We start from the raw sequence: 22,301 nt of genomic DNA, 5'->3' as shown, positions 1-22,301 counted from the left end.
GGACCCCGATCAGACGCTATATCCTCAGGTACCCTGTAGTGCCGGAAGACGTGTGTAAACAGGGCCTCTGCGGTCTGTAGGGCAGTAGGGAGACCGGGCAAAGGAATGAGACGACAGGACTTAGAAAACCGATCCACAACGACCAGGATCGTGGTGTTACCTTGTGACGGAGGAAGATCTGTAACAAAGTCCACTGATAGGTGTGACCACGGCCGTTGTGGAACGGGGAGAGGTTGTAATTTACCTCTGGGCAGGTGTCTAGGTGCCTTGCACTGGGCGCACACCGAACAGGAAGAAACATAAACCCTCACGTCCTGAGCTAAGGTAGGCCACCAGTACTTCCCACTAAGACAGCGCACTGTCCGACCGATGCCAGGATGGCCAGAAGAGGGTGACGTGTGAGCCCAATAGATCAAACGATCGGAGTGGGCTCCCTGGTCCGCTCCTCTGAGTCATACAGTCGGGACAGAGCGTCTGCCTTAGCATTCTGGGAACCTGGTCTATATGATAGGGTGAACACAAAACGCGTGAAAAACATGGCCCACCTTGCCTGACGAGGATTCAGTCTCCTCGTTGCCCGTATGTACTCCAGATTGCAGTGGTCAGTCAAAATGAGAAAAGGGTGTTTAGCCCCCTCAAGCCAATGTCTCCACACCTTAAGAGCTTTCACAACAGCTAACAGCTCCCAATCCCCCACGTCATAGTTTTGCTCCGGCGTGCTGAGCTTCTTCGAAAAGAAAGCACAGGGGCGGAGTTTGGGAGGCGTACCCGAGCGCTGAGACAGTACAGCTCCTATCCCAGCCTCGGACGCGTCCACCTCGACTGTGAATTGCAAGGAAGGATCCGGATGAGCCAGCACGGGAGCCGAGGTGAACAGCGCCTTCAGCTGACCAAAAGCCCTGTTCGCCTCAGCTGACCACTGCAAGCGCACCGTTCCGCCCTTTAGCAAAGAGGTGATGGGAGCTGCTACCTGGCCAAAGCCCAGGATAAATCTCCGGTAGTAGTTGGCAAAACCCAAAAATCGCTGCACCTCTTTTACCGTGGTAGGAGTCGGCCAATTACGCATGGCTGAAATGCGGTCATACTCCATCTCAACCCCTGACTCTGACAAGCGGTATCCTAAGAAAGAGATGGACTGTTTGAAGAACAGACATTTCTCAGCCTTAACGTACAAGTCATGCTCCAACAGTCTACCAAGCACCTTGCGCACCAGGGACACATGCTCGTCGCGTGTAGCGGAGTAGATGAGAATATCATCTACAGTGGGGAGAACAAGTATTTGATACACTGCCGATTTTGCAGGTTTTCCTACTTACAAAGCATGTAGAGGTCTGTAATTTTTATCATAGGTACACTTCAACTGTGAGAGACGGAATCTAAAACAAAAATCCAGAAAATCACATTGTATGACTTTTAAGTAATTAATTTGCATTTTATTGCATGACATAAGTATTTGATCACCTACCAACCAGTAAGAATTCCGTCTCTCACAGACCTGTTAGTTTTTCTTTAAGAAGCCCTCCTGTTCTCCACTCATTACCTGTATTAACTGCACCTGTTTGAACTCGTTACCTGTATAAAAGACACCTGTCCATACACTCAATCAAACAGACTCCAACCTCTCCACAATGGCCAAGACCAGAGAGCTGTGTAAGGACATCAGGGATAAAATTGTAGACCTGCACAAGGCTGGGATGGGCTACAGGACAATAGGCAAGCAGCTTGGTGAGAAGGCAACAACTGTTGGCGCAATTATTAGAAAATGGAAGAAGTTCAAGATGACAGTCAATCACCCTCGATCTGGGGCTCCATGCAAGATCTCACCTCGTGGGGCATCAATGATCATGAGGAAGGTGAGGGATCAGCCCAGAACTACACGGCAGGACCTGGTCAATGACCTGAAGAGAGCTGGGACCACAGTCTCAAAGAAAACCATTAGTAACACACTACGCCGTCATGGATTCAAATCCTGCAGCGCACGCAAGGTCCCCCTGCTCAAGCCAGCGCATGTCCAGACCCGTCTGAAGTTTGCCAATTACCATTTGGATGATCCAGAGGAGGAAAGGGAGAAGGTCATGTGGTCTGATGAGACAAAAATAGAGCTTTTTGGTCTAAACTCCACTCGCCGTGTTTAGAGGAAGAAGAAGGATGAGTACAACCCCAAGAACACCATCCCAACCGTGAAGCATGGAGGTGGAAACATCATTCTTTGGGGATGCTTTTCTGCAAAGGGGACAGGACGACTGCACCGTATTGAGGGGAGTATGGATGGGGCCATGTATCGCGAGATCTTGGCCAACAACCTCCTTCCCTCAGTAAGAGCATTGGAGATGGGTCGTGGCTGGGTCTTCCAGCATGACAACGACCCGAAATACACAGCCAGGGCAACTAAGGAGTGGCTCTGTAAGAAGCATCTCAAGGTCCTGGAGTGGCCTAGCCAGTCTCCAGACCTGAACCCAATAGAAAATCTTTGGAGGGAGCTGAAAGTCCGTATTGCCCAGCAACAGCCCCGAAACCTGAAGGATCTGGAGAAGGTCTGTATGGAGGAGTGGGCCAAAATCCCTGCTCAATCCCTGGTCAAGACCTACAGGAAACGTATGATCTCTGTAATTGGTTTCTGTACCAAATATTAAGTTCTGCTTTTCTGATGTATCAAATATTTATGTCATGCAATAAAATGCAAATTAAATACTTAAAAATCATACAATGTGATTTTCTGGATTTTTGTTTTAGATTCCGTCTCTCACAGTTGAAGTGTACCTATGATAAAAATTACAGACCTCTACATGCTTTGTAAGTAGGAAAACCTGCAAAATCGGCATTGTATCAAATACTTGTTCTCCCCACTGTATATACACCACTACACCCTGTCCGTGCAGATCCCTGAAAATCTCATCGACAAAGGATTGAATGACTGAGGGAGCATTCATCAAACCGTACGGCATGACGAGGTACTCATAGTGACCAGAGGTGGTACTAAATGCCGTCTTCCACTCGTCCCCCTCCCGGATACGGATCAGATTGTACGCGCTCCTGAGATCCAATTTTGTGAAGAAGCACGCCCCGTGCAATGACTCTGTCATACTAGCTAAGAGAGGAAGAGGATAGCTGTGTTTTACGGTTATCTGATTTAGACCTCGATAGTCAATGCACGGGTGTAAACCTCCATCCTTCTTCTTCACAAAAAAGAAACTCGAGGAGGCAGGGGAAGTGGAGGGCCGAATGTATCCCTGTCCCAGAGATTCGGTGACATATGTCTCCATAGCCACCGTCTCCTCCTGTGACAGAGGATACACGTGACTCCTGGGAAGTGCAGCGCCCTCACGGAGATCTATCGCACAATCCCCTCGTCGATGGGGTGGTAATGGAGTCGCCTTTCTTTTACAGAAGGCGAGAGCCAAATCGGCATATTCTGAGTGAATATGCATTGTGAAGACATGGTTTGGACTCTCCACCGTGGTTGCCCCTACGGAAACCCCTAGACACCTTCCCGAGCACTGAGGTGACCATCCCTTAAGAGCCCTCTGTTGCCACGAAATACTGGGGTCATGGGTGGTTAGCCAGGGAAGCCCCAGCACCACGGGAAATGCAGGAGAATCAATAAGGAAGAGACTAATTCTCTCCTCATGACCCCCCTGTGTCTCCATCCGGAGTGGAACTGTGACCTCCCTAACCATACCCGACCCTAAAGGGCGACTATCTAGGGCATATATGGGGAAGGGCACATCTAAAGGCAATATAGGAATCCCTAATCTATGCGCAACCAGCCTATCCAAGAAATTCCCAGCTGCGCCGGAATCTACGAGCGCCCTATGCTGGGAATGTGTGGAAAACTCAGGGAAAATAACATTTACCATCATGTGAGCAACAGGGAGCTCTGGGTGAGTTGGGTACCTACTCACTTGGGATGGTCCACCAGAACCCTGCCTGCTGCCTCGGTTCCATGAGGGTCCTCTCCTGCACCGGCCCGCAGTGTGTCCTCTGCTGCCACAGTTAGTGCAGGAGACCACCCACTTGCTCATTCTCTCCACCTCAGCACCTCCAAGCTCCATAGGTGTGGAGTCGGAAGTGCTGGGGGATGGACTGGACGGACCCTTATCTGGACGTCCGCGGGTGGCCAACAGGTTATCCAGCCGGATCGATAAATCTACCACCTAGTCCGGGTTAAGATTAGTGTCCCTGCAGGCCAGCTCCCTATGAACGTCCTCCCGTAGACTGCATCGGTAGTGGTCAATCAGGGCCCTCTCATTCCATCCTGCACTGGCTGCCACTCTCCCCTCTGGCGGATGATCGAATACTGCCCGGAAACGGCAGGTAAAATCCTCATAACGAACGGACTCAGCGTCTATTCCACCCCACTCCGCGTTGTCCCATTCCAGCGCTCTGCCCGACAGACAGGAGACTCTCTCCCATCGATCCATGGTGTTGATCACTCGATCCATAGCCGAACCTAGTCTCTGCAGAATGGTCGAGTGCTGTTGGATGCGTTCCTCCACCGAGGCACTGGGATCGGACGTGCCTGCAGACTCCATAGTTGGTGCGTGATTCTGTCAGCGTCTGGGTGAAGTGGTGAAACGGAATCAGGCACAGGACACAGAACTGAGAAAAGTATGGCTTTACTAAACACAAAGTAAACCATATCAAACCCTCCACGCGGGGAAGAGCAAAACAACAGCTCAACAGACGACGTAACGACGAACAATCATGCACAAACCCAGGAGTGAAAACAGAGGTAATATAGGGAAACCAATAAGCCTAATGAGTAAAAGGTGTGAATAATAAAGACAGGACTAGTGTGACACAGAAACATTGATCGGTGGCAGCTAGTACTCCGGTGACGACGAACGCCGAGCAAGGAGGAGGGGCAGCCTCGGCTGTATCCGTGACAATACTGAAATAGCTCAAATTCTGATATCATCCAAAAACATACTAGTGAAAAACACACATGTAAAGAGGGCAACCAAAGGTGTACTCACCTTAAGACGTATCCTTTCTGTGAAGATAATTGACAAATTCTGTAGTTCCTCTTGATTGTTGGATCCTGACTTATCCTCTGCCAACTGCTGGTGTTTAGGGTATTTGTAGGAATGGGATTGGGGTGGGTTTATATTGGAGTAGGATGCAGGGGGGTTAGGCTAAGGGTGTGTGTGTTGGAGACTATGGGACTTCAGATGTGACAACTGTATCTCATATGTCTCATGCTCAGCCTCTCCATGGCTGGACTTGGGGTCAAAGCTTTTGCCCAACCCTGTTCCTGGAGAGCTACCCTCTTGTAGGTTTTCGCTCCAACCCCAGGTGTTACTAACCTGATTCATCTTATCAACCTGCTAATTATTAGAATCATGTGTGCTAGATTAGGGTTGGAGCAAAAACCTACAGGACGGTAGCTCTCCAGGAACAGGGTTGGGCAGTCATGTTTTAGGCGGTTCAGGACTTTTGATAATTGCACATACATGCATACACACACACACCACCCTACCACCACCATCCTTCACCCTCCACCTTCCTCGGGACTAAGGAAGAAAGATTTGTTAATGATAAGGGCATAATCAGTGGGGTAGAAACTGGGGTTAAAACTGCACATTGGGGTTGAAACCAGAGCCCGGACTTGAAACCAATCGAACATCTCTGGATAAACCTGAAAATAGCTGTGCAGCGATGCTCCCGATCCAAACTGACAGAGCTTGAGAGGATCTGCAGAGAAGAATGGGAGAACCAACCCCAATGTGATTGGTTCAGACTGGCTTTCATCCGTTTGTTCCTATGGAGATAAGATTGGTAAAGATGTCCTGTTTTCTTGATATCATAAAGGCAACCTTATCTACAGTGGATTCGGAAAATATTCAAACCCCTTGACTTTATCCACATTTTGTTACGTTACAGCCTTATTTTGAAATGGATTAAATAGTTTTTTCCCCCTCATCAATCTACACACAATACCCCATAATGACAAAGCAAAAACTGGTTTTTAGAATTTTCCCTCGATCCTGACTAGTCTCCCAGTCCCTGCCGCTGAAAAACATCCCCACAGCATGATGCTGCCACCACCATGCTTCACCATAGGGATGGTGCCAGGTTTCCTCCAGATGTGAGTCTAGGGCTGTTGCGGTGACCGTATTACCGACACATCTGCGGTCACGAGTCATGACGGCAGTCAAATTCCACGTGACAGTTTAGTCACGGTAATTAGGCTTCTCCAAGCTCTGATACTGCTGATGGTCATTAGTAGCCTACCAAACTTGCTAAATGCCTGGTACTCAGCACTCTATTGTCCCTCTAATTACTCTGACCTCAATGCAAATGTGATCGAAAATCTAATCAAACACTTCATTAGAGGCCTCCTGAGTGGCGCAGTGGTCTAAGGCACTGCAGTGCTTGAGGCGTCACTACAGATCTGGGTTCGATCCCGGGCTGTGTCACAGCCGGCCGCGACCGGGAGACCCATGAGGCAACGCACAATTGGCCCAGTGTCATCCGGGTTAGGGGAGGGTTTGGCTGGCCGGGATGTCATTGTCCCATCGCACTCTAGGGACTCCTGTGGCAGGCTGGGCGCATGCACGCTGACACGGTCGCCAGTTGTACGGTGTTTCCTCCGACACATTGGTGTGGCTAGCTTCCGGGTTAAGTGAGCAGTGTGTCAAGAAGCAGTGCGGCTTGGCATGGTCGTGTTTCGGAGGACGCATGGCTCTCGACCTTCGCCTCTCCCGAGTCCGAACGGGAGTTGCAGCGATGGGACAAGACTGTAACTACCAATTGGATTTCACGAAATTGTGGAGAAAAAAGGGGTAAAAAAGTAAAACATAATAATTATAAAAAATAAAACACTTCATGAGAGCTCATGTTGCTCAACCTTTTTATAGGATATGCAATTGCCGAGAAAACTGAGTGATGGCCTCTACTAAAAAGAGGAGGATCCCATCAGCTTTCTATAGGCCAGGCCTACTATATTTATTTCTCAACTTTCCTAATATTAAGCACTTTGCTTATCTTTACAAAAGGAATATAGCCTACCTGGCTAGCATGAAATAGAACCACTGGAAAAGCGTCCTCCATTTGCTATTTAAGTGCATAGATTACATGTATTTTTTTCCACTGCCCCTGTTTCGAGACAGGTGCATGATAATGGTCCATTCTAAATCAAAACAAATTTCTCACATATATTATTTAGATTTTTTTTTTTTATCCATTTTAAAATAAGGCTGTAACGTAACAAAATGTGGAAAAAGGGAAGGGGTCTGAATACTTTCAGAATGCACTGTCCATTATTATATCTTATCTTCTACAGTATTTCACAGAGGAAAAAAATTAGAAAATACATCTTTATATGATACAATACTCTAAACAACTGTAGGCTCTTGTGTTTTCCTATATTTATTTAACTAGGCAAGTAAGTTAAGAACAAATTCTTATTTACAATGACAGCCTACACTGGCCAAACCCAGATGACGCTGGGCCAATTGTGCACCACCCTATCGGACTCCCAATCCCAGCCGGTTGTGATACAGCCTGGAATCGAACCAGGGGGTCTGTAGTGACGCCTCAAGCACTGAGACGCAGTGCCTTAGACCACTGCGCCACTCGCGAGCCCTATACACCTGTAGTATCTCTACTATAGGATACTACACTGAAGAAAGATGCAACATGCAACACTTTCATAGATTTTACTGAGTTACAGTTCATGTAAGGAAATCAGTCAATTTAAATAAATAAATGAGGCCCTAATCTATGGATTTCACATGACTGGGAATACAGATATGCATCTGTTGGTCACAGATACCTTAAAAAAAGGTATCTGTAATAATGGCCGGATCAGAGCAATGGAATGGCATCAAACACGTGTTTGATGTATTTTATACCATTACACTTATCCTGCTCCAGCCATTAACACAAGCCCGTTCTTCCCAATTAAGGAACCACCAACCCCCTGTGCAGTCAGTATCTGGTGTGACCACCATTTGCCCCATGCAGTGTGACACATCTCCTTTGCATAGAGTTGATCAGGCTGCTGATTGTGGCCTGTGGAATGTTGTCCCACTCCTCTTCAATGGCTGTGCGAAGTTGCTGGATATTGTCGGGAACTGGAACACGCTGACGTACACATCGATCCAGAGTATTCCAAACATACTCAATGGGTGACATGTCTGGTGAGTATGCAGGCCATGGAAGAGCGGGCACATATTCAGCTTCTAGGAATTGTGTACAGATCCTTGCGACACGGGGACGTGCATTATCATGCTGAAACATGAGGTGATAGCGGCGGATGAATGGCACGACAATGGGCCTCAGGATCTCGTCACGGTATCTCTGTGCATTTAAATTGCCATCGATCAAATGCATTTGTGTTTGTTGTCCGTAGCTTAAGCCTGCCCATACCATAACCCCACCGCCACTATGGGGCACTGTCAAACAACGTTGACATCAGCAAACCACTCGCCCACATGACGCCATACATGCTGTCTGCCATCTGCCCGGTAGTGTTGAAACCGGGATTCATCCGTGAAGAGCACACTTCTCCAGCATGCTAAAGTGGCCATCGAAAGTGAGAATTTGCCCACTAAAGTCGGTTACGATGCCAAAATGTAGTCAGGTCAAGACCCTGATGAGGACGACGAGCATGCAGATGAGCTTCCCTGAGACGGTTTCTGATAGTTTGTGCAGAAATTCTTCAGTTGTGCAAACCCAGTTTTATCAGCTGTCCGGGTGACTCGTCTCAGACCATCCTGCAGGTGAAAAAGCCAGATGTGGAGGTTCTGGGCTGGCGTGGTTACACGTGGTCTGCGGTTGTGAGGCCGGTTGGACGTACTGCCAAATTCTCTAAAATGACATTGGAGGCGGCTTATAGTAGAGAAATTAACATAACATTATCTGGCAACAGCTCTGGTAGACATTCCTGCAGTCAGCATGCCAATTGCACGCTCCCTCAAAATGTTTGACATCTGTGGCATAGTGTTGTGTGACAAAACTTCACATTTTCAAGGTGCACCTGTGTAATTATCATGCTGTTTAATCAGCTTCTTGATATGCCACACCTGTCTGATGGATGGATTATCTTGGCAAAGGAGAAATTCTCACTAAACGGGATGTAAACAAATTTGTGCAAAAAATGTGAGAGAAATAAGCTTTTTGTGGGTATGGACAATTTCTGAGATATTTTATTTCAGCTCATGAAACATGGGCCCAACACGTTACATGTTGTGTTTATATTTTTGTTCAGTATATGTACCTATAGTGTTTTGAGAGACAAATATTTTTGTAGAGTTCTCAATCAGGGTCTAAAATTAACACCCGCCACCTGCCAAATGCGGGTAGATTTTGGCATTGGCGGGTAAGATGTCTATTTCACCAGTCAGATTGGCGGGTGGTCAGGGCTCCACAGTGCGTACATTTCACTCGCATTAGTGAATACACAAAGTCAAGTATGCTCACATTAATAGTAAAAATAAATGCTGCAGTAGCTGGTTTCAAAGTATTTCTGCCGTTTTGTTTCATAGCTGGTAAATTAATCGCACAAAGTCAAACTGCCTATCCCACCTATCCCCCTGGCTGGGGACTGGGGGCACGTGAAGAGCTGAGTGAAAGATTCATTTTTAGAAGCGCTGCGCAAAGGCATAAAAATGTGTCTAATTTACTTGAAACGAAAGTCTACTGAAGTGAGACTTTGTCCTTGTGTTTCTCCTTCACTCAGCTGCCTCTGCTGCAGCACTCTCTCAACCAGTGCTCTCAAAGCACACACACCCCTCTGGCCCTCCCCATCATTACCTCTCACTCACTCACTCAGTAACGACCTGCTCACTGCCTGATAGTCACTCACTCACTCAGTAACGACCTGCTCACTGCCTGATAGTCACTCACTCACTCAGTAACAACCTGCTCACTGACTTAACAACCTGCTCACTGCCTGATAGTCAGCAGCAGCAGGTTACAGTTAAATATATTTTTTTTAAAGATAAATGCCATATGGTGGACGCGATACAATTTAGAAGGAGCCCAAAAACCCGCCAACCGCGAACCAATACATTTTCACCTGCGACATCGTTTTCAATTTTCCCAGAAAACTACGAACATGGCAACATGACACAAAAGTGACTCTAGTTGCGCTACCCTCAGAGGGGCAGGTGAACATTTGTCTCTCGTTCACATTTCAGTCATTTAGCAGACGCTCTTATCCAGAGCAATTTACACTTAGTGAGTGCATACATTTTTTTCTTCTTCATTCTGGCCCCCCGTGGGAATCGAACCCACAACCCTGGCGTTGCAAACGCCATGCTCTACCAACTGAGCTACACATTTGTGATATTTTTGGTAAAAGACTCAGGTCACAAAAAAAAAGAAGTAATATGCCACATTACTTCTTACTAGTAATACATTTATTGTTTTAGAGACATTACAAAGCATGCTCCTCAATTTGTTGGTGTTTTGTTGGTGTAATTGTAGCATAAAAATAATATTTGGGCTGGTAAAAAATCTGAGTGGCTGGTAGATTTTTTTAAAGACAGAGACAGTGAGTGATAGCATCAGATCAGATAGAAGTCTATGCTGTGTGTGTGGCCAACTTGAAAACCTGACTACCTTGTCTCGCTTAATTTCAGCATCTGATTGTGACCTCCAACCATGCACAGGAATATGAAACAATGGGAAGACAGTGAACGAGGGAGGGAGATAGAGGAGGGAGCCGAAGGCCTTTGCATGGAGCGTACATGTTTTCACTTTTCCTCTTTTCCCGCCCATATCCTAATTATTATACAATTTGTATTTATTGTTTTACCCCTTTTTCTCCTCAACTGGTAGTTACAGTCTTGTCCCATCGCTGCAACTCCTGTACGGACTCAGGAGAGGCGAAGGTCGAGAGCCATGCGTCCTCCGAAACACGACCCTGTCAAGCCACACTCCTTTTTGACACACTGCTCGCTTAACCCGGAAGCCAGCCGCACCAATGTGTCGGAGGAAACACCGTACAACTGGCAGCCGAAGTCAGCTTGCAGGTGCCCGGCCCGCCACAAGGAGTTGCTAGAGCACGATAGGACAAGAACATCCCGGGCCGGCCAAACCCTCCCCTAACCCGGATTATGCTGGGCCAATTGTGCGCCACTTCATTGTTCTCCCGGTCACGGTTGGCTGTGACACAGCCTGGGATCGATGCAGTGCCACTAGGGAGGCCCTCTAATGATTTATATCCTGGGGCCGCTAGTACCACCAAACATAGACTCTAGAGCCAGTGCTGATAGATCTCCTTGCAAAAATAAACCGAAGGGCCTGCCTACTGAATGTGGGCCCCCTGCCCCCCGTCTGCTGCTCTATAAGTATACAGCATGACAGTGTGTGCCAAATATAGACCAAGAGCTGATATATTACAGAGCATGCATGTCTCTGCTCTCAATATCACTGATGATGAAATCCATGATGAGTCAACATGAGACAAAATATTACTGGACATTATTATTACACACAATAACTAATATGTTCTAGGTCATAAGCCAACTACAGTATTTAGGGTACATACAGTGCCTTTGGAAAGTATTCAGACCCCTTGACTTTTTGCACATTTTGTTACGTTACAGCCTTATTCTAAAATGAATTAAATAAAAAAAACATCCTCAGCAATCTACACACTGTGGTCCTCTGTAGCTCAGCTGGTAGAGCACGGCGCTTGTAACGCCAAGGTAGTGGGGTCGAACCCCGGGACCACCCATATACAAAAAAAAAAATTTATGCACGCATGACTGTAAGTCGCTTTGGATAAAAGCGTCTGCTAAATGGCATATTATTATTACACACAATACCCCATAATGACAAAGTGAAAGGTATTTAGACATTTTTGCAAATGTATTAAAACAGAAATACCTTATTTACATAAGTATTCAGACCCTTTGCTATGAGACTCGAAATTGAGCTCAGGTGCATCCTGTTTCCATTGATCATCCTTGAAATGTTTCTACAACTTGATTGGAGTCCACCTGTGGTAAATTCTATTGATTGGACATGATTTAGAAAGGCACACACCTGTCTATATAAGGTCCCACAGTTGACAGTGCATGTCAGAGCAAAAACCAAGCCATGAGGTCGAAGGAATTGTCCGTAGAGCTCCGAGACAGGATTGTATCGAGGCACAGATCTGGGGAAGGGTACCAAAAAATGTCTGCAGTGGCCTCCATCATTCTTAAATGGAAGAAGTTTGGAACCACCAAGACTATTCTTAGAGCTGGCCGCCCGGCCAAACTGAGCAATCGGGGGAGAAGGGCCTTGGTCAGGGAGGTGACCAAGAACCCAATGGTCACTCTGACAGAGCTCTAGAGTTCCTCTGTGGAGATGGGAGAACCTTCCAGAAGGACAACCATCTCTGCAGCACTCCACCAATCAGGCCTTCATGGTAGAGTGACCAGACGGAAGCCACTCCTCAGTAAAAGGCACATGACAACCAGCTTGGAGTTTGCCAAAAGGCACCTAAAGACTCTCAGACCATGAAAAACAAGATTCTCTGGTGTGATGAAACCAATATTGAACTCTTTGGCCTGAATGCCAAGTGTCACATCTGGAGGAAAGCTGGCACCATCCCTAAGGTGAAGCATGGTGGTGGCAGCATCATGCTGTGGGGGTGTTTTTCAGCAGCAGGGACTGGGAGACTAGTCAGGATCGAAGCAAAGATGAACAGAGCAAAGTACAGAGAGATCCTTGATGAAAACCTGCTCCAGAGCGCTCAGGACCTCAGACTGGGGCGAAGGTTCACCTTTCAACAGCACAACGACCCTAAGCACACAGCCAAGACAACGCAGGAGTGGCTTCGGGACAAGTCTCTGAATGTCCTTGAGTGGCTCAGCCAGCGTCCGGACTTGAACCCGATCGAACATCTCTGGAGAGACCTGAAAATAGCTGTGCAGCAACGCTCCCCATCCAACCTGACAGAGCTTGAGAGGATCTGCAGAGAAGAATGTGAGAAACTCCCCAAATACAGGTGTGCCAAGCTTGTAGCATCATATCCAATAAGACTCAAGGCTGTAATTGCTGCCAAAGGTGCTTTAACAAAGTACTGAGTAAAGGGTCTGAATACTTATGTATATGTGATTTTTCTGTTTTATATTTTTTATAAAATTGCAAACATTTCTAAAAACCTGTTTTTGCTTTGTCATTATGGGGTATTGTGTGTAGGTTGATGAGGGGAAAAAACAATTTAATCAATTTTGGAATAAGGCTGTAACCTAACAAAATGTGAAAAAAGTCAAGGGGTCTGAATACTTTCCAAAGGCACTGTACATGCCCATTGGTTGTGAGTACTTCTTTGTCTTGCACTGCCATTTTTAACCTGTTGATCTTAACTTTTTCTTAACAATTTGGCAGTCTGATATTTTTCTTATAATTGGGTGCTTGTTGCTTTGTGTAAAGCCAGTCTTTGTGGGATGAAGTCATGCACCATGGGGCTAATCATTAAATAGCTCTGCCTTTGAGTCCACATGAGAGATATTTGGTAATTTGACCTTTTAGTCACACAGCACAGGGACCAAAGATAAAGAATTAAGTCCTACTTTGTTATTATCCACAAGAGTCTATAATAAAACAAATAAACATGTCCTAACATGTTCTATCTAAAAGGATAATAGCCTATTTTTCAACTCAGTGATGTACTGTATATAAACCCTGGATTGCTGATGCTATGTATTGGCGATTGAGAGCCTTTGAAGCCACAGGTCGGCCATATTGGCACTCCCAAGTAGAAGCAATCCTCCATAGGAATGAATGACATTATACAGTATTTAAATTAAACGTTTCAAGTACAAAATTACATGTATTTAAGTATTTTTGTTGTTGTAGTAGGGACCGTAACATTAGCAATCTCTAAAACGTATACTTTAAGGAAAATGTTTTAATATATTTTGTATGTTTAGCTCACATAATATAATTTAAAATGCATATATAAATAATTGAGTCAACTACTCAGTGGGTGTAAGATTTAACAGCCCATAATTGATTCGACATCGCCCTCTTGTGGATATTGCTTCTATGTCAAAGTTCAGAAAATTAACATGACGTAGTCGGCTAATGAAAACATGAAAGCCTGTCGAAATGTAACAACTACACGTCGACTTAATTTTGATAGGATTCTGAAGGAATCAAATTGCTTTAGCTGTAAAAAGTAACATCTTATGATGATGAGGATTCGCACGAGAAAAGAGCTACTCTGTAGCAGCCTCACTACGCTACATTGTAGTTAGCTCTGGTCCAGGGCCACATTGTAGCAGCAGTCGAAGAGCGTCGCTATAATGTTTCACTTTACGGTGCGCATTAATACAGATGTGCACTTCACAAAATGTTATTGTCTGCTGAAAGTTTTCGGTCCGTTCACAGGGTCATTTCTATCACATAGAAGTATTAGCCTATATTTATTATTCTTCTTCTGTGGGTTTTACTGCGGACTACATTTAGCCTATATTTAACTACCCTCAGCTTAAATTCCGCAAACCTGTGTATCCACAATTGTGTAAATGTTGTGACAGCCACTAAAGGGGCGGAGATATTGCACAAAAAAATCCCGAAATGACAGCAACGCTGTAGGTTTCATATGATACAAAGACGGTTGTGTAGCGGATGGTTTATTTTACGCCTGCTACGTTAGTTTACCGATAGGCAAACAAGACTGACAAAGCAAGTAGGTTTCTTCTTAATATTCACATTTTCCTCGGTTCTTTCGGACAAGAACCACCAAACAGCAAGCAGTTCTTTTTTGGTTTTCGGAAAGGTAAGAGATTCCTGCCATCTTCCTTCCCTTACTTTCACTAATCTAAAGAAAACAGACAGCAACAGGTCATAAAAGTTGTTAGTTATTCAACATGATTGAAAACATTAAGCCACAATTTTTTATTTACAGTGTTTGTGGTGATATTGAGCAGTGAAAAATCTAGCCTATTTTACAGTGTATATTTATGGATGCTTAGTAAAATATATTATTATCCTGTTATAGGCTATTCAAGATTATTTACCCATCCCCCTTGAATGATCACAGTGAGGTATGATCAAAGATGGTTGATAAATGAAGATAGTTCACTCAGGCAGTTTACCATAACAAAAAGGTCAACTCTGGTCCACGTAACTGGGTGTCTCCCATAGACACCAATGCAAGAGCAGCTGGGTCTGGTCTACTTAGTTCATTGACTTTCATTGAACCAGAAAACAACAGCGGGTGTGGTGTGTCGCTTCCTCTTCTGTCTCAGGGATGATGACAATAAACACACACACACACACACACACACACACACACACACACACACACACACACAGAGGATTGGTAGGGCTCGTAATTCAAGGTTATTGTGCTAGGAATGTATACTCTGAATCATCTAAAACCATGTTTATAAAATGGTTACTTTGGATCCTGGATTACTGTATTGTGAAAGTAACTATTTAATTCAATGGATGTGACTGGAATAATATACACAGTGGAAAATGCCTGAGCCTTGACTTGGCTCACAGCTCCCACATCCTCTATACATCTTGAAGCCTCAAAGCAAAATAAACTGAAATACTTATTTGCTTATTGGGTGTACTGTATTGTGTATCAAACATGTTGCGTAACCACATGCATTGATGCATGTTTTAGATTTTATGTTGGAGAATATGACAGCAGAAAGTTCGCTTTTATAGCTGTCTTATTGTGAATGGTTTGTCTGGACTGGTGAACATGTCTAGTGTCATTCTCCCTCTCATTCACAACAACCCTGCTCTCTCTGCTCTGCTTTTTATAGCCCACGACCACTGACCATTTCATTTTTGTCTCCATAGAGTACGGGAGTGGACAAGAGAGGAAGTCCGCCTGCTATCTACTGTGTGTCCACTAACTAAGTCATCATGTCAGCCCCAGGTAAATGTCTTCTACATCACTGTTGATTTAGATATCATATTATACTGGGGTTGCTGTTTGCTCCATGGTATTTCACCCATAGGATTTGTATAATGCTATTATTCCAATGTATTCAAGATAAGAATTTGAAACCAGAGCTTGGCGTGTAAAAGGCTGAATATGTTGATGTAAGCTTTGAAGGTTATTGGGATAATGATGTGGAAAATGAGCTCGGAACATGTTTGATTGATATAAAGGACGTTTGTTCCTTGCAGTTTCCATTGAATGGGTGGTGCGGTGTTGGGAATCCATTGGTGTCTAACAATACGGCCCACTTTTGTTATGCAAAACAGTTATTTCCTTAATGCAGAATCTCCAATGCACTTCATGAGCTTTAATAACACCAGTTCATGCTCCCCACATATTTGCATCCATAACTCCATATTCATGTGTAGCTTTTTGTCAATATGAATATATTTATGATACCCACTGTTTGTATTACCTCCTATAGGTTACCCATCCCCTCACCAGGGTCCTGGAAGTTACTCCATGGCCCCCTACCCTGTTCCTCAGGGGGGGTATGGTGACCCTAACCATGCTCCCCCACCGGTTGGCTTCCAAATGGGCTACAACCACCAACAACCCCACCCAGGCCAGCCTGTGATGTACCAGCCTGTGACCATGCCCGAGTACGGTGGCCCTCAGATGGGACCCAGCCCAGGCTATGGTGGTCCCATGCCTGGGCCCGAGTACGGTGGCCCTCAGATGGGACCCAGCCCAGGCTATGGTGGTCCCATGCCTGGGCCCGAGTACGGTGCACCTCAGATGGGACCCGGCCCAGGCTATGGTGGTCCCATGCCTGGGCCCGAATACGGTGCACCTAACTCAGGCCCTCCTGCAGCCATCTCCCCAGCCCCTGCAGCAGTTGTTCCTGTTGGAGTTCCACCTGGGCTGGAGTACCTAACACAGGTAGTTTTGCTTGGGAAGAGTAGCATAACAGGCTGTCAAATACACTGATTTCACAAACATCATCTGTTATTACAGTGTAATGTTGGGATTTGTTTTCTTCCATGCTCTCTCTTTCTCCATATCTCTCTCACACTCTCTTCTGTGTGCGTTCCATGTTTCAGATTGACCAGATCCTTATACACCAAAAAGTGGAGTTGCTGGAAGGTGAGCTTGCTAGTCTTATCTGAGTACAGAGAGAACAGAAGTAAAGGCAATGTAGAAATTGATAAATCATGAGGAGAACTGACCACCACCAAACTACTGTTTTCCTGTTTACGTTCCTGGGTTTCTGTCCTCTCACCTTCCCCACCATCCCCTCTTCCTTCTCCTCCCTCCGTTCCCCTCTCCTCAGCGTTCATTGGCTTTGAGACCAACAACCAATACGAGATCAAGAACAGCCTGGGTCAGAAGATCTACAAGGCCAAGGAGAAGAACGACTGCTGCACACGCAACTGCTGTGGCGCCCTGCGTAGCTTCGACATGAAGATCAAGGACAACACGGACCGCGAGGTCATCCGCCTCATACGACCCTTCCGCTGTGCCTCCTGCTGGTTCCCCTGCTGCCTGCAAGAGGTACGATGGGGCGCTGAACACTGATACAAATATTTGATTACTTTGTAAATGGGACACAAATCAGGGAAAATAATACATAAAATCATCATTGTCTTAATATGTTAGAGGAGGAGGAAAGGGACAGGTCACCTAAAATTCAATTGGTTTATTTAGGTTAGTATTAGCATTTCCATTCAACTCTGTATGAATGACAAATGAATGATGCTAATGCTAAGTTAATGCTGGTAATAAATGCATGCAAACTGTTGTACTGAATGACTCATGAATGACACTGAATGGTTCTTTGTCAGTCTGATCCCTCTCCCAGACGGTCTTGATCTGGTGCCATCACTTCCCCTTTCAAGCTCTGTCTCTATTGACTCACATTGCTGGTTGGCTGCCTACAGTATAGAGGCCTTCACGGGTCCAAACAGTTGGACCCATACCTGAATGGACCTGGGGCTTTCCCGTCCGGACCGATATGCATAAATAAAAAATATAAATATAGAGAGAGACCTGTTCCAAACTGACCTGGGGACAACTAGACCATTTTTAAGCTACTTTATTAACCAGAGCTGATAAAGCGCAAGTGAGAGGAGGTAGAGAGGGGTGATGCTCTAGCAGGGGCCATGCTGTTAGTTTGTAGTCTACTGTGAGCGAGTGACATGGGGAACAGGGAGGAGACACTAGCGACAGCAACCAACCAAGCCGACTCGCGCTGTAGTAGACTAATACCTGCCATAGCTAGGTTATTTATCATCCAATATGATTACATAGTACCTGTCTTGACTGCATCAAAGTGGCTGCATGAGCTTTCTCGTCCTACACAGTTACAAACAACAACTCCATTCAGGAGATAAAGGAGCAGCCTACCTGTTGGCTCTTGGCCTATCCTTCTCCTTTAACTTTTAATTCCATCATTTTATTTCCATCTTCCATTGATTAGATATCTCCTAACTTTTGCCACACAGAGACTCTATGACTGTAGCCTATTGTCGCTTTGATGACTTACAGTATGATTGGCCAACAACAACAACCTACATTCGCCACTCTCGTGAAAAGCAAATAGCAGCAGCATAAGTGATACAATGTCTCTCTCTCTCTCTCTACTGCAGCAGTAGTGTTCGGATCTGTATAGGTCCTTCTGGACAAGTCAGTTAAAAGTACACATACCAGAGACCCATGACAATCATATCAGATCCGACCCAGACCTGTGACATTATTTAGAATTCTGGATCCGGACCCATTTGGGTCCCGTCTTGGGTATTTGGGTACAGGGGGATTTGTGAAGACCTCTACTACAGTACATTCCCATGAGATGTGAAGGTCCCTTATGACTGTATTTTAACACATTAATTCAGCATCTATGGAGACATAGCCCCACAGTTACCATGTGAAGCATATTACCTTTGTCATGATAGTGATTGCTATGCCAATATCAGACACCAGTGCACTCATCAGATTAGTGCCATATTACCTGCTGAAGCTAGCTTTGCAGTAACCCAAGCACATGCTATTTAAAGCCACAGTGTACAGACCGAAGCTCGATTTAAGCATGGTCAAATACCTTTCTAATTTTGTGTATGTGTGTCCCCCTCAGCTCGAGGTCCAAGCTCCGCCTGGCACCACCATAGGCTATGTGTCCCAGGACTGGAACCCCTGCGTGCCCAAGTTCTCCATCAAGGGGGCCAACAAGGAGACCGTAATGAAGCTGGAGGGACCCTGCATCGCCTGCAACTGCTGCGGGGACGTCAACTTCGAGGTGAGGGGTCATACAGTTTGGGCTTTCTTTGGCTGAAATCAGTTGATAACCGTCCTATTTAACTAGAACAAACCTAATCTTTGACTTTTACATTGCTTTTAGACCAGAAAAGACTGGATAAGTTGCCCTTTTCTCTACACACCCATCCAATCCTTTCAGAAGTAGTGATGAGGTGAAGCGGCCAGAAATCTTTGTCTCTGACCCATGTGTTTTGCTGCCCCCCGTAGCTGACGGGGAAAGATGGAGGCAAGCCCATCGGCCGCATCAGTAAGCAATGGAGTGGCCTGTTAAAGGAGGTCTTCACCGACACGGACAACTTTGGCATCCAGTTCCCCCTGGACCTGGACGTCAAGATGAAGGCTGTGCTCATGGGCACCTGCTTCCTCATTGTGAGTCCATCTATCTGTTTAAATAAAGATATATTTAAGACATTTTCGAATTACAGAGCTTTACAGGCGTAAAGCCTAAAACTGAGCTGATAAGCAGTTGTTGGAGGAAATTTAGTTGACATTTCTTTCCTCTTCACAGGATTTCATATTCTTCGAGAAGGTTGGCAACTCAAAGCAGCGCAACACTGTCTTCTCGTAACATAGGAAATGGGAGAGAAAGAAGCACTTGAGTCAATGCAGTCTGTTTTTCCGATCCCGTTCGGAACCTACATCTTTTTCAGAATCCATATGAAACTCCTTCCTTATTCGAAAGTTTAGAGGAAGCTGCCATCCCATGCCAATCCCAGAACTCTTTTTTTGTATTTATTTAATAAAAGATTTAGGGGGTAGATCAGCTTTAATATTGCAGATAGATTGTAACTTCCATCAATGTAATTGTCTGCATCACTTCCAATCCCCCATATGTTTTTTTCTTGAGGCCTTATCTGATGATATGCTTACCTTTGAACCAAAATGCCCTCTCTGGACTGTTTCTGTGTATCCATCCAAATGTAAGAATCAGCAACTGGGCTATCACACATAGGCATTAGTTCTATTTCATGGGTTTCTCCACTTTCTGCATGGAATGTTTTTATCTACTGTATGTTTTCTCATATCTATCAGTTTCATCATATCTATGTTTTCTCTTTGTTTTCTATCAAATTGATGTGGGGTTCAGAACAGTAGGCTTAATGGAAAAATACCATTTTTATATTAACCTAACTTTACATATTCTTTGGGATTTCTGTTTTGTCTTTGTGATATATATTTAGCATCAACATGTTATTTATAAGCCAAATGTATATGTTTATATATGTTAAACTATCTAAACTGCATCAGCCATCAAATTATTACTGTAGAGATCTAGGTAATTTCATGATTAGTCTAGTACTTTTAAAGAGATTATAGGATTAACATGTGCAATACACTACTATAGTAACTATAGCAGCTGTGGTCATATTAGCCACTTTTATTAGATTTTGTAAGATGACCATGTACATAAACATACAAACAAAGTATATCTGTAATATGAGCTAAGGTGAAAACTAGAGTAGTTTGAAGGACCATTAATGGGAGAAGACTAATTCTGACTTGGAATGCTTGTACAAAATTTACAGGAAAATGAAATAGGATAGTTGTAGATGGATACGTTCATGTACTCTAAAGTGCTTTTTTTTAAAGTCATTTAGCAGACGCTCTTATCCAGAGCGACTTACAGTTAGTGAATACATATTTTTTTTTTTATACTGGCCCCCTGTAGGAATCGAACCCACAACCCTGGCGTTGCAAACGCCATGCTCTATCAACTGAGCTACATCCCTGCCGGCCATTCCCTCCCCTACCCTGGACAACGCTGGGCCAATTGTGTGCCGCCTATGAGTCTCCCGGTCGCGGCCGGCTGCGACAGAGCCTGGATTCGAACCAGGATCTCTAGTGGCACAGTTAGCACTGCGATGCAGTGCCTTAGACCACTGCGCCACTCAGGAGCTTAGTGCTCTTTGTCTTGTCCCATGCTGTATGTGTGACTCTTCTATTGTTTGTTGTCATGCCATAAAGAAGAGTTGGCTACAGTATAGGACAACAAGGCTACTCTTTCCCTGACTCTCTCTTGACTCTCTATTCCTGCCTTGAAGCTTTGTTTGCAGTGCACTGTGCATGGTCAGTGCTGCTGCTCTGGGGACTGACTCAGTTTCTCCTCACTCTCTCGCCCTCCCTCATTACTCCTTCCTCTAGAGATGGGAGGAAACCACAGGGTTGGATCAGTGCCAATAGAAAACAAGTAAAACTGAGTGGCAGAGAGTTGAGGGCTCTGAAAGAGGAAAATAAAATAGGAAAGTTGAGGAAGGACAACAACAAAAACCCGGAGAGATGAGGGCAATGGAGGACAGAGAGAGATACTGAGAGGGAGAGACTGACGGGGGGAAGTTGAGGTTAAAGAATATAGGGCAAAAAGCCCATTTATACTTGATCCGGAAATGTGATCGGAGGCTTCGTATGGAGGGTGTGACGCTATTGCGGAGCCTGTGGAGGCATGCAGAGGCCAAATCAAGCTCCTTGTGCCTCCCAAATGTTGTAACAATGCGGAGGGCTCTGTATAGCTCCACCTTGACATGACTGGTTGACTGAAGTTGAGGGCGGGAGGTCCTGTATAAACACAAACTGACTTCCTTGACAACTTCCTTCACAACAGCTCTGTGCTGTTCCGTGAAGCGCATGAAGTTAGAATGCACTGACTTCTGAAGAGGCTGTACTGAATTACCGTAAATGCTGCACGGCCAATGCAAAAGTCAGATTGACCATGCAGCGCCTTTAACTGTCTGACCTTATATAGCATGGAAAACCCCAGTCAGGGAAACACTTTTACTTTCCCCTGTAACCATGTTATTATATTAGTGAAGGCATACCTTACAAAGTGCACTGATCCGGCATTTATCCTTATGAACTGCTGTTTAATAGATTGGGATGTCTCTGTTTCAATGTCCACTTGCTTACTACTTAGGATGAAGTAATGTGTTGGCAATGCATTCTAAGTAGTATGCTAGTATGTACATTGGAATGTAACCATGTGATTGGGAGGAGTAAATAAACAGTTCAGTGAAACAGTGGTGAAGTTTTGGCGCCAAGAGCGTTCATCCTTGGAACAAAGCTTTAACCTTAATTTCACTTATTGGTGTGTCTCGATGGATAACATGGGTGTGCCCCTCAACGGGGTGGGCTTGTGGTT

The 22,301-nt window shown here is 45.1% G+C and overlaps 1 protein-coding gene across 2 annotated transcripts; it reads left to right on the top strand.

The window, feature by feature from the left end:
- Positions 1–14,423: 14,423 nt before the first annotated feature.
- LOC121554470 (phospholipid scramblase 2) lies at positions 14,424–20,753 on the top strand. 2 transcript variants are annotated; one of them, XM_045211775.1, is made up of 9 exons: positions 14,424–14,728; positions 15,769–15,847; positions 16,338–16,553; positions 16,614–16,795; positions 16,957–16,999; positions 17,187–17,407; positions 18,987–19,148; positions 19,376–19,537; positions 19,677–20,753. In XM_045211775.1, exons 2-9 carry the CDS (start codon positions 15,835–15,837, stop codon positions 19,734–19,736), a joined length of 1,059 nt encoding a protein of 352 aa, XP_045067710.1. In that variant the 5' UTR covers positions 14,424–14,728; positions 15,769–15,834; the 3' UTR covers positions 19,737–20,753. The 2 variants fall into 2 exon arrangements, with proteins under 2 accessions (XP_045067710.1, XP_041724002.2); XM_041868068.2 differs by having other exon boundaries at positions 14,426–14,728; positions 16,338–16,795.
- The last annotated feature ends 1,548 nt before the right edge of the window (positions 20,754–22,301 follow it).

This window comes from Coregonus clupeaformis, chromosome 39, assembly GCF_020615455.1.
Source record: "Coregonus clupeaformis isolate EN_2021a chromosome 39, ASM2061545v1, whole genome shotgun sequence".
NCBI classification, from domain to species: domain Eukaryota; kingdom Metazoa; phylum Chordata; class Actinopteri; order Salmoniformes; family Salmonidae; genus Coregonus; species Coregonus clupeaformis.
This window is presented reverse-complemented; position numbering and strand designations above follow the sequence as displayed.